General features: G+C 38.9%; 1 protein-coding gene across 1 annotated transcript in view; it reads left to right on the plus strand.

The window, feature by feature from the left end:
- Clvs1 (clavesin 1) overlaps window positions 1-13,174 on the plus strand; it is a 154,712-nt gene that overhangs the window by 115,632 nt on the left and 25,906 nt on the right. The window contains exons 4-5 of the mRNA XM_090338871.1: window positions 6,220-6,330; window positions 10,081-10,316. Coding sequence (XP_090194997.1) covers window positions 6,220-6,330; window positions 10,081-10,316 — 347 coding nt within the window. The remainder of the gene's footprint in view (window positions 1-6,219; window positions 6,331-10,080; window positions 10,317-13,174) is intronic.

The raw sequence follows: 13,174 nt of genomic DNA on the forward strand, positions 1-13,174 counted from the left end.
ACTGTGGAAATTCGAAATGTCCATTAACAATGAAGAATACCTCTAACAGACTGTAAGAATCACTTAATACTCAGAATCTTAATACTTAGAACAGCAAAACTTAAAACAATACTAAGAATCACTTAATACACTGGAGTTGTTTGTCTAGAATACCCAGGTGCCTTAGGGTTTATCTTCAATATTCCACCCATATTTCAAGATATGGATCACCCAGTGACCACTGGATAAGTTCAAGTTATACCTACACAAATAATGATGATGATGATGATGATGATGATGACAATGATGATGATGATGGCAAACTTCCCTTATACATTCAAGACTTTATTAGCAACATCTATTTCCTTCAACCTCCACCCGCGCCTTAATCTTTGACAGACACTCTTCTATTGTTTCTATTTTCTTAATTTCAAAGATTTCATGAAATGAAATCATGCAATACGGAAATTTTCTTTTTTCCCCTTTTTATTGTGGAAAATATTCCAGACAGCTCACCTTTCGAGTAGTTATAAGTTTCAGTCATTTTTCCCTTTTTTCACTTGGTAGAATTCCACAGTATGACTTTTTGGACTGGCTCTACATACTTGCTTTTATAAATAAAGATGCTGTGAACATCCATGAACCAGTACTGTGTGAATATAAATTTTTATTTCTCCGACATAAATGTTCAGGGTGAATTGGCAGAACTGTATACTTAATGTCTTTAGAAATAGCAAATGCGCCTTTACATTTGCTCTACTGTATTGCATCCCCATCTTTGTTTGAGCAACGCAGTGTCTCTAGAGCCTTACCCACCACTTAGAGTTGTTACTCATTTGCAAGCTATTCTGAAAGGTTTGTTGTATCATATCTCATGGTGTGCACATTTCCCTAATGGTTATATCACTAAGGGGAGACCTTATCATGTACTTACTTAGCATCTGTATATTTTCTTGCTGTAATGTCCCTGCTTGTCTTTTGCCCACTTCCTGTTTGGATTGTTGTTTTTTTTTTTCTTTCAGTACTGTTTTGGTTTGGAACTCAGTATATATGCTAGGTACTAGTCTTTGGTTAGACATGTAATTAGCCAGTATTTTCTCCCAGTCTTTAGTTTCTGCTTTCATCTACTTCACATGCACTTTCACAGAGAAGTTTTAAATTTTGATAGTGTCCAGTTTTTAATATTCATAGTACAGATTATTGCATTTTACTTCATAAGATCCAGAGTTTCCTAGCTGCCTGCCTTCTTACTTTCACCTCCAGCGTCTTCTATGTGTCAGAACTTACTTATGCTTAGCCAGTGAAATGAGGAAAATAGATGCCTACTCCATGCTACAAGAAGCAGAAATTTGGCGATCATATTGCATAATAAGTTCTTGAAATACACCTGTGGCATCTTCACTTACAATGGTACATGTAAAAGTTTTTCATTCGAGTAGGTCTGACATGGCCCCTCCAAGGATTATCTTGCTTCTGAACCTGGGCTTTTGCTCTCAGTGAGAATCTCAGTGGAGAAAGTAATATGCAATTTTAAAAAACCATAAAGTTGGGTGACTATGGCTCATACTTACAATTCTAGCTATCTGGAAAGCTGAGAAATGGGGGTCAGTTTGAAGTCAGCCCAGGTAGAAAAGCCTGTGAGATTCTTATCTCCAAAGAACTACCAAAACTAGCTGGAAGTGGAGGTACGGCCGAAGTGGTCAAGTGCTAGCTTTGAATGATGAAGTTTGGAGACAGTGCCAGCCCTTAATTCAAACTCAGGACCGGCACATTAATAAAACAATATACAACAAAAATCAGGAGAAGAAGAAAATAAAATAGACTTAAATGAGAATGTGAAAATAGGGTACAGTTAGTCTTCACTACTTGAGAAGCAGCTAGCCAAATTGCAATAACCCAATAGTAAGTTACTAAGCAAGTAAAACTTTGTGCTTAGCTGAGGTGTAAGAACTTCCTGTTTGACATGGAAAGACTTAGAAAAGATCATATTAAGTGAAGTAAGCCAGACTCAAAGGAACTTAGGCTCAATGGTTTCCTTCATTTGTCATAATCAGTAGAAACCTTGGGCTCTCCTAGCAGAGATCTGCAATAGAGCAAAACCTTGATACAAAAGGCCATATAGTCAGACGCTAAATGAAAGGATAGCTAGGATACAGAAACATAAGCCATATAATGAATGATTGTTGTTCTTTTGCTGTCCCTTGGTTATCTCATATTGTTACAGTATCTCACTTTGTTACCTGATATATCAGATATATTTGTATTTGGTTATTTGAAATTGGATAGGGAACGGGGGAAAACAAGATAAGGGGTGGGGGTTGGGGGGAGGGAAATGGGGACCAAGACATGTGAAAGGGTATCAATATATTGGAATTAATGCATCATCTATCTGGCAAATATCATGTAACCCTTCTATTAATTACAATAAAAAACATATGAAAAAAATAAATAAAAAAAAGAACTTCCTATTTGAAGGTTACATTGAGATCACCATAAGATGAAAGCTACATCTTTAGAACAGAGCATATATGGAACTTGGTGTGAGAATATGGCAAGTGAAGGGCTGTGGTTAGTGGCAGCTTCTGGCAGTTCTAGGTTGGGCAGTATAACCCTATGGTTTGTCATGTAATGGACCCTAATAAACAGATTAAAAATTCAGGAGGTGTAAAATGTGAACTAACTCTTTAGGGAAGAAGGAAAGACAGAAAAGAAACAATTATGTAATTATACTCTTCTGTTTTTCTCACTATGCTGTTTATGTTTGTGTCATTTAATATTTTATCTGTTTTCTGTTGCTCACAACACAACACAACACCACAGACTGAACAGACTTTCAAGAAAAGAGGATAAATTGACTGTGGCTCTGGTCCAGGGTGCAAGTATCATCTAGAAATGACCTTCTTGCTGGCAGAGGCAAAACTGCAACACAGGGTGTCATATGAAGAGGGGCAGGAATGCAGAGCTAGTGTGTGTGTCACTCTTTTCCTGAGAGACTGAGTTCTTTTAAGAGTTTTTTGGGGAGGGAAGAAGGTGTTGAGACTGAGAGGTGAACTCAATATCCGAAGCTTTTATTCACTGGCTGGCACTATACCATCTGAGCCTGGCCTCTAACCCATGATTGAGTTCTTGCTTACAACCATAGGGGTTCTACTTTGATGTCATTGCTTAATCCTAATTAATCCTAATTTAGGGGGCCCTAAATTACCCTACTATTAAACATCATAGTTGGATTGTAAATTTCCACTCTTGTAATCACTTACAACAAGAATTAAACTTCATCAAATTTTAGAAGGAATAGATATCATTCAAGCCACAGCAATAGTGTTTCACTAGCATAAAGCTGGACGCAAGCAGTCTGTTGATGACTAGTTATTAAACCCAACTTTTAAAAAAAAGGCAAATGGTTCTATTAAAAAAGGAAAAAGAAGAAAGAAAGAAAAGGAAGGGGTAGAAAGGATTATAAGAGATTTGATCATCATTAGTATCACTCTTCTGGCCAACTCTGTGTGTGTGTGTGTGTGTGTGTGTGTGTGTGTGTGTGTGTGTGTGTGTGTGTGTGTGCCGGTAAGCTTGAATGGAGGGCCTGAGTGGTGGTCTTTAGGGTTTTTTTGCTCAAGCCTGGCACTCTGTAGCTTGAGTCACTTGTAGCTTTTTTGGTGGTTAATTGGAGATAAGAATCTCATAGGCTTTTCCTGCCCAGTCTGATTACAAACCTTGATCCTCAGCCATCCAAGTAGCTAGGGTTACATGTGTGAGTCACCAGTGTCCGCTTGGTCCTCCTTTTACTATGCACATGACAGTATTCTACTTCCTAGGTCCCCAAAAGCCAAGCAGGTGTTCATCCTGTGACATGTTACTTTAGAGTACAACTTCTGAGCTAAGCTGTGACTCTTCCATGCAACAACCGTGGTCTGTGGCGAGCAGCCTTGCTCTGGATGGAGAAAGTGGCAGCCCTTACTGCAGGAGTTCAGTACACAGCGCTTAGTGTACGGAAGAACTCAATCTTTATCATTGCTTTCTGTGCTGGTCCTGGGGCTTGAGCTCAAACATAGACATTGTTCCTCAATTTGTTATTATTAGCTCAAACTTGAGCCATAGTTAGACTTTAGGCTTTTTTTCAATGATCAATGAGAGGTAAGAGCCTATAGACTTTTCTGCCTGAGATCATCAGATCCCAGCCTTCTAAGTAGGTAGGATTACAGGCATGCACCACAGTGTATGCATTCACCCACATGTGTGCACACACACACACACACACACACACACACACACACACACACACACACACACACACAGACTGCATTAAGTAACATAGCGAGGCTTTTGCAGATTTGCTTTTGTTAGACAAAAGGACCTTATATTTGAATTTTATAGAAGAGAGCTGAGGAAAAATGATTCTATTCTAGCCTTACCCAGACCCCATCCTCTAATGGCTATGTTTACCTGTGTTTATTTACACATGGTAAACTGCCTTGATTGACTTGAATGAAGGCAATACAAGTTAGTGTTTTTTCCTGGCACATTATTGGTGCAGGAGCCCTCTTGTGTTTTCTTTCAACCTCCCCTGACACAAATAGCAGACAGTTTTTGCTACCTTTGTTGACTGAGGTCTCATAGACTAAAATGCCATATCTGTGAGTGTTTTCTTTTAAATTTTTTTCTTGCCAGTCCTAGGGCTTGAACTCAGGGTGCTGAGTGCTATCCTTGGATACTTTTTCTTAAGGCTAGCACTCTGCCATTTGAGCCACAGCACCACTTTTTCTGTGTATGTGATACCAACAAATCACATGCTAGGCGAGCACTCTACCACTAGGCTACGCTCCCAGGCTGTATCTCTGATGTTTGTTACAATAAAATGGACTGACAGCAAACTTGGACATTCAAATAACGCTTTCCAAATTTTATCTTGTTTTTGGTAATACCTTTAAGTAGCTGTACAAAGCAATTTCAATTCAGATCAATTCATGACAACAATGCCTATTGATCATTGTCACCTCTTAATATCCATTCTTGCCCTACTCATTTCCTATGCTACTTGGTTCCATTGTTACATGTGTACATTGAGTATTATGGCTGACTTCATTTACCTTTTCTCTATTTGTCTTTCTCTTGCTCTCTCCCTCCCCCCACCTGATAAACCCATGTTTCAGCTTCCTGGTATTCATTTTGTTATACTGTCAGTTAATTCTTCAAAGGAGTTACATTATTGAAATTTATTTCTGAGTATGCCATACTTTGGTCACCTTGTGTATGTACACATGGCCGTGTATATGTTTTGAAATACGTATAGATTTTTAGATTAATTTCTACATATGAGAGAAAACACATGCTTTTTATCTTCCTGAGTCTGACTTGCTTTACTTAGTGTAATTGTTCCATGATCTTTCTTTTTAAATTCCATTAGCCAAGATAGACCACCAGGTGAAGACATGCATCTGGATCTCGGGATCAGGTCTTGCGGATCTGGTGGAGAGGTCATGGCCAGTATCCCTTGCAGAGAAAATTAGTGCCTAGAGCAAGTTCCTTACTTCTAGAGCATAAGCTCATGCCTTGATCTGGATTTCAAAATCAGAAACATTTTTTTTAATGCTCTTATTTTCTCACACTCACAAAAAGTGTGGCGCTTAAGAAAATGATGCTGTGGTGGCTACAATTAGGATGTTCAAATAGCAGCTCAGACAGCACTATCTTATCCTTGGGACTTACTGGGAGCTTCCAAGTTTGAGCAAGGTGAGAGTCTTGTAATGTGTGAAGACTCTGAGAGCAACTTTGTTAATTATTAAATTGTTAGTAAATTCAGAACACCTCATTTCATAAGATCCCTTGAAATCCTTTTTCAGCCCCTCTTTACACCGAGAGCTGGCAATTAACCAGGAAGTCCAAGTTATGGTTTGATAGGGATGGAGAGAAGGTGGGAGGTGGAGGACAGGGACTGAGTATAGAGGGAGATCTGTGAACAGAGCCCTGGGACCTGGAGCCTTGAAGAATTTACAGGACCCTCACCATTCAGGACACACATATTTCTGTCATGTAGGTGGTGCTATTGCTGAGATTTGGAAGAGACAGACTTAGTGCCTGCACACAATTTTCAAATTGTAGAGCCAGAGTGAGAGGAGGAAAAGGACGAGAAACATCTATCTGGAAGCTGAAGAAGTGTCAACTGGAGAGAAGGGGTTGTGCTGTGATCCTGGCTATTCTGGCACATTTATTAATCAATGTGCATTTCTCTTTCCGGAACAGGACAGTTTTCCTGCCCGCTTTGGAGGAGTTCACTTTGTCAACCAGCCCTGGTACATTCATGCCCTGTACACACTCATCAAGCCATTCCTTAAAGACAAGACCAGGAAACGGGTAAGGAAAATAAACATGTCATGTGAATTCCAAACTCTTTCTGTTTCTGTCTCTGTCTCTGTCTCTCTCTCTCTCTCCTCCCCACTCCCTCTCCCTTTCCACCACTCTCTCCCTCTCTTTCTCCCCCTATCTCTCTCCCTCTCCCCTCCCTCCCTCCCTACCCCCCACTCAGTACCTTTGGTTTTGAAGCCAGTAAAAATTTATACTTGTCTGAAGCAAATAAATACTCTGTGTATAATCAATAATTTAGTAGAATTAGCCTTACAGAGTGCCCGTGACACATCAAAGGAAACTGACGTCATCAAACATCGGATGTCCATTTTACTGTAAATATTTATGGGAAATATTGTGTCAAGCTACTTTCTGTTGATGGAATGTTTTCACATCTAGTGTTTCGTCCTATAACTGTATTGAAAATGCTTATGATTTTTCCCCTCCTTGAGATAGTTGGGAAGATAACTGCCAGCTCCATCACTTGTAAGGTCAAGGAAGCATTCTGCACTGAAATAATAATATTCTGAGAATGAAGGCTTTAAAACCATGACATCAGTGGCCATTGGGGAAGCCAACCTCTGTCCCTAGAGCTGGCCTGGCATTCTAGAACTATTCTGAATCTCAGTTTCCTCATTTACAAAAGGAGAGAGTAATATCACTGAGTTGCTAGAGCAACTTAAGAAGATGGTTTGTAAAGGCAAATAGCATGACCCTGACCATAAAATGCATTTTTCTAAAAAAGAAAATGGCATGATACCATTTATGCAGCAGACTTGGTGACTTTTATTTCTTTTTACCTTCTGCTCATTAGCTTTACTATGGTATGCTTGATGAATAAAATTGGTCCATATTTATGGTATAAAATGTGATTATACATAATATTATACATGTTAATATTTACATTATGTATATGTTTATACTATTAATATATAATGATAACTATATATTATATATAATATATTAGATATAACATATATTACATTATAATATATGAGACACAATATATTTATAGTTAATATATTATTAATTATTATATATTATATGCATAGTATAGATGCATACCCTTAGCAAGATTATCATTACAAGTCACCCATCTATCACTTTAACTAGTTATGAATTTTACCTCCACTTTATTTCTTTAGTTTTAACTGTTTTTGGTATGAGAATACACAGAGTGAACTCCACTAGCAATTTGAAGTGTGTGATGTGATATTGTTGACCACAGTGATTACACTGCATGTTAGCTCTGAAAGTTTTCACCTTACATAACTGAAGCTTTGTACCGCTTCACCAGCATCTTCTCCCTTCTCTCTCCTCTACACCCTGAAACCATCCTTTCACTTTCTGCATCTGTGAGGCTAGTTGTTTTTAGATTCTACATATAAGTGTGAACATGCACTATGCTTCTAGGCCCTTAGGGAGCCTTGAAGTAGAATACAAAAAGGACAATTCCCTGGTCCCCAAACAAATATAGAACTGGAAACCTGAACCCACCTGCCTCAGCAGACAGAGACATTCTGGAACATTTTGTCTTCTGTCCGGAAGTCAGTATAGCACTAAAGGCAGGTGTCCTGCACTGACTGCAGTATGGCTAGAGGCTTCCCGTCCCTTCATCTTCAACCCTAGATGGGGAAGTAGGAATTTCTGCTATACCTGGCACTTGTTTCTGTGCCAGAGAAGAGAATTTCTGTGTTTCTAGGCCCATTGAAGGACTGGACAGGTACAGAGTCCAGCTCTGCCTCTATTCCACAGGTATCTAGAAATGAGTGTCTTGTTCACCAGCACATCTGCCCTTCCAGGACTGAGCATGTTGGGTACAGAGCACAAATGCATGCTCTAAATAGTTGGTGAAGTATTTAACTTAAACATGTTTCAAGTACTTTAGCACCTTCTAAAGAGTTTTGTAAAAGCCAGAATAATTGAATTTCTTCAAAGGAAATAATTCTCATTAAAATTCACTTGTACCCAACTGCAATGTCGGAATACATTATTTGAAACATTTTGAGTGTAATAGTATTCAGAAAGAGTTCAGCACTTGGCTTCTTTTCCCCAATGTCTTTACATGATGTCATTGCATTGTAAGTCAAAATGGGTACAAGATAATAAGGCAGTGAGTATTCATTACAATAAGTTATCCTATAGTCAAGCATTTTTAAACATTACTAATTTAAATTTCATCATGGCTTTATTATGGTGTGTGCATTCCCATGTATGAAATTGATGATCTTGGAAGCAACTTATTTGTGATATTTAATCAACAGTGTAACTTATGCATTATGTGTAATTATTTCAAAGTGAGCATGAAGTGAGGGTGTTGACGTCTCTGTACACACATATATAAAGTTTAAATCAACTTTTGAGATAAATTCTTAAACTGTAGGTAATGGTAGTTTTTTTAAATTTTATGCTCCATATCTTTAATAATAGTCTTAAAATGTAGGAATCAAAGAGCAGTTGTGTTAGCATCATCCAACCCAAAGTGTCAATTGTGCCATAGCTGAGACAGCAGAGGTAAAGAATGAATGTCAGTCTTCTACATTATCTGTGGAGCCAGTAGGCTGGCTTTCTATTTAGACCATAAATGTGGTATTTATTGCCTGCTATTTCCCAGGGAGAACATAGGACAGAGGTTTGAGAAGCTGAAATGAAGCCATCTAAGTCTTCTCTCCACAAGAATCTCATCCCTCAATGAATCAGAACCTTCCCTTGATGATGGGGATTTTTGTACCAACCAAGATAATTTTTCCATATATTTTTATTGTAATTAATAGAAGGGTTACATTATATTTGCCAAATAGAGGGTGCATTACTTCACATACATTGATACCCTTTCTCATGTCTTGGTCCCCATTTCTCTCCTCCCGACCCCCACACCTGTAATGGTAGTTTTTAATGGTAATTTTTTACCTAGACATCATCCATTTTGTGGATTTGTCTGGCACTAATTACAACTCCAGGCTGTTTCCTTTTTCTGTTTGACCAGTTTCTGTCATTATCATTATATGCTTGCAAGGTACAAACTTATTTGGATAATAGTCCCCAATGTAGACAAAAATTGCCATGGAAAGCCTCCTACAGCACATTCTTAGAATAGCAGTTTTTAGTTCTACTGAGTCTAAGAATTGATTAGCTTCAACCTGGCATCCACACCTCTTGAAACCACAGAGCATGTTAAAGATGTAAGATAACCCCACTTCTTTCCCCAGATATTCTCTCCCATAGAGAAGACACAAATGAATACCTTGGGGAGAAAGGAACAAGAAGTCAGAAGAAATGGAGGAGATGGCTGGGAGGTGGGGAAGAGAAGCAGCACAAGCACCTGGGACAAACGTTGGAGGAAGAAGTTGTAACTTGGTTTAGGCTGGGAAAGATGGGCAGCATTCAATTGGAAGAAAGTCTGAGCAACAACGAGAGGCCAGATGGGGTTTGAGATGATCTGCCCCACTGCCCCTGTCCTCAGTAGGTATGATTAAAGGAGGACTAGATATACAACCTCGGGCTATGATGAAATAATATTCAATCTGTTCAGATACTTCATTTTAACAAATATTAATTGAACTCCTTTGCCAAGCAATAAATTACCATTTTATAACAACTAAGTTTCAGGCTCAGGATGAATGCCTCTTTAAGCACCATGATCACCAGTAACACATGCAATTTGTCACTGCTTAATTGTATATTCGATGAAATGCTTGGTTGTGTTTCAGAGTTGATTTTTTTTTCTTGCTTCATTTTTCTCTTTTTGTTTCTCTCCAGATTTTCCTGCATGGAAATAATTTAAACAGCCTTCACCAACTAATACACCCTGAATTTTTGCCCTCTGAATTTGGAGGAACACTCCCTCCTTATGACATGGGAACTTGGGCCCGGACATTACTCGGTCCTGACTACAGTGATGAAAATGACTATACTCACACCTCCTACAATGCCATGCACGTGAAACACACATCCTCCAACCTGGAGAGAGAATGCTCACCCAAGCCCATGAAGAGGTAAGACCCCAACTATCAGAGCCTCACACACGGAGGTCTGGAATGCTTTATGTAGATCTATGGTGGATTGAGTAGTTAAAGACTTCATGCGCACAGAATTGAATAAAATTAATTGCAGCATATTATCAGCTGATTCCATTAGAATTGACAGCAAATGAGATTCCCTCATAGAGAAACATAGTTGTCCCCATGGTAATTGTTAAAGGCTAAGGATTTCAATCACATCCTGATGATAGCCCTGGCCATAAACCACACAGATGAAATAACTGCCCTCAGAGATACACTTGTTGGCAAGGCAATCTGCTAGAGAATGTGCTTGCCACTCAATCCTTTGGAACCAAAAGAGCATTTATTTGGCACTGATCAGGCACCAGAACATCAATATGAATAATAAGACTTGGAAAGAACAAAGAGGCGTGTCTCTGGAAAACATGTCAAGTAAGGCTTCTTTGGAACATATTTATAAAATTATTTGCATTCATGCTAGACTCTGAAGGAAGAATTAGCAGCAACCTGGTGTAAGTAAGCGCGTCAATATATTCAACAAGGCACAGGCAGAGAGACAGGAGGCCTTACAGTGATGAGATGGTGTGAAGTGCTCAACAAGTTTGCAAGGATGGAGAAGGGTCCAGGTGCTGTTCGCACACTCCTACCTACTGAGGAGGCTGAAATCCAAGGGTCAAGGTTCAAAGGCAGCTTGGGCAGGAAAGCATGTGCTTACTGTTCTTATCTCCAATTAATCACTAAAATGCTAGAAGTAGAGATGTGGCTCAAAGCTAAGACCTTGAGTGCCTAGGCCTCAAGTGCCTGAGTTTGAGCCCCAATAGTGACATTTTAAAAAAATGGGGGCATGGATGCACAGTAAGGCATCAGAGAGAATTGTATCCAAATGCTAGTGTTTTAAAGAAAGTTAGTAGAAGGGGAATGCTGTTATTGTTACTATTACTATTATGATTAGTATTACTATTATTTGCAGTGTTAAGCATGGGACAGAGACTTATGCATGTTAAAAAGTGTTCTGAGCCACTCCCCTATCCCAAATCGAGCATTAAAAAATTAGCATATAGATAGTATGAGAACTCTGTTAAAAGAAAAAATCTAAAGGGGTCTGGAGTTTGGCCTAGTGGTAGGGTGCTTGCCTAGCATGCATTAAGAACTGGGTTCAATTCCTTGGTACCATATACATAGAAAAAGCCAGAAATGGTGCTATAGCTCAAGTGGTAGAGCTCTAGCCTTGAGAAAGCCCAATGACAGGGCTCAGGCCCTGAGTTCAAGCCCCAGGACTGACAACAAACAAACCTAAAACCTCATTTTTAAGGCTAAAATCCCATTTAGCCACTATCTCTAAACCTAATCACATTTTTCCCCCTTAGGTGACTGTTGTTATCAGCTTAAGGTGGGCTCTTCCATTCTCTTTTCCATCTATCACATGCATCTGTGCTTACCACTAGAAAACATCTAAAAGTGTAGATATGTTGGCTAAGATTACTGTAATAAACTACCATATGTTAAATGACTTAACCAACAGGTATTTACTTCCTCATGGTTCTGGAGGCTACCAGTCTAAGATCAAGGGTTTGGTTTCTCTAAGCATCTCTTTTCAGCTTGTAGGTAGCCATATTTCCATCCTGTCTTCCCATGGTTTTTCTTTTCTTTTTTTTTAATTTAATTTTATTGTCAGAGGGGTTACAGTTATATACATAAGGTAGTGAGTACATTTCTTGTTGGACATTGTTACACCCTCCCATGTGTTTCTCCCACTTTCCTTTCCCTACCTCTACCAACTTGTAAAGTTTACTTCCAACATATTATCTTGTGTGTATCGCTGTTACATTGCCCTTTGTCCTTTGTCTCACCATTTTGTTGTTCTTATTTGTGTTTGTGCTGATTTAAGTACCTTAGTCATATTGGAATGTAGCCTACTTTATTGACTCCATTTTACCCTATCGACCTCTGTAAAGACTTCATCTCCAAATATCCCCACTCTCAAGGACATATGAGTTTAGCTGGGGATGAGGACATAATTCAGTCCATCAGGCTGGACTGTTAAACTTTCCATGTCAGCACAACTGCGCATAGCTTGCGTTTTTAATGACACCAGAATAAAGATATACCAGTGTAGTCATTTCTTAATTGGTGAGCTTTTAGCTTATTTCAAGCTTTTTCTCTATTCCAAACAAGGCTTAGTAAATGTCCACAGGCCTTCTTCTAGGAAGGCTCCTCTGGGTGGACTCAGGACTCTGTACTTTCTGGGAGACAGGATGTATGCATTTTAAATCTTAGTACATAATGCCTAAATGCATAGCACTGAGTGACGCCATTAGGTGGTGAACTCTTGAGTTTCACCAGCAGTGCATGAGAATCTCCTTTTCCTAGGCCCTTGAGAAATGCTCATTATTGTTAGGCTTTCATTTTAATTTAATCTTGATATTAAGCCATACCATGCCAGTTTTGTTTTCTTACGAGACAGTGAGACCAGTCAAGAAAATGTTACAACTAAATCTGCATTTTATAAGAATTACAGGATTAGTGGGGGCCAGAGACTAAAAGCCTTTGAAAGCTCAAATGGGAAGATAAGGGTCATAGTTGACACAAAGCAATGGAATATTTTCTCCATTTCAGAAAGTTTGGCCGTGGAGAAGGATAAGTATCTAACAAAGTGTTCTCTTAGGTACTGGTTGTCTGTACCTAGGACAAAAGCTTCCATATACCTATCTGGCTATGAACTCTAATGTCTTGTAGGGAGAGGGTTTCTGTTGGATGGGTCTATCACATCTTTGAATTCTCAGGATATCAATCAATATTCTCTGGGAAGCATGTTAATGATTTTTGAGAAGTTGGTTTTTGTCTTTGCAATG

Source organism: Megascapheus bottae, chromosome 9 (genome assembly GCF_031878675.1).
Source record: "Megascapheus bottae isolate mThoBot1 chromosome 9, mThoBot2.hap1, whole genome shotgun sequence".
Lineage (NCBI taxonomy): Eukaryota > Metazoa > Chordata > Mammalia > Rodentia > Geomyidae > Megascapheus > Megascapheus bottae.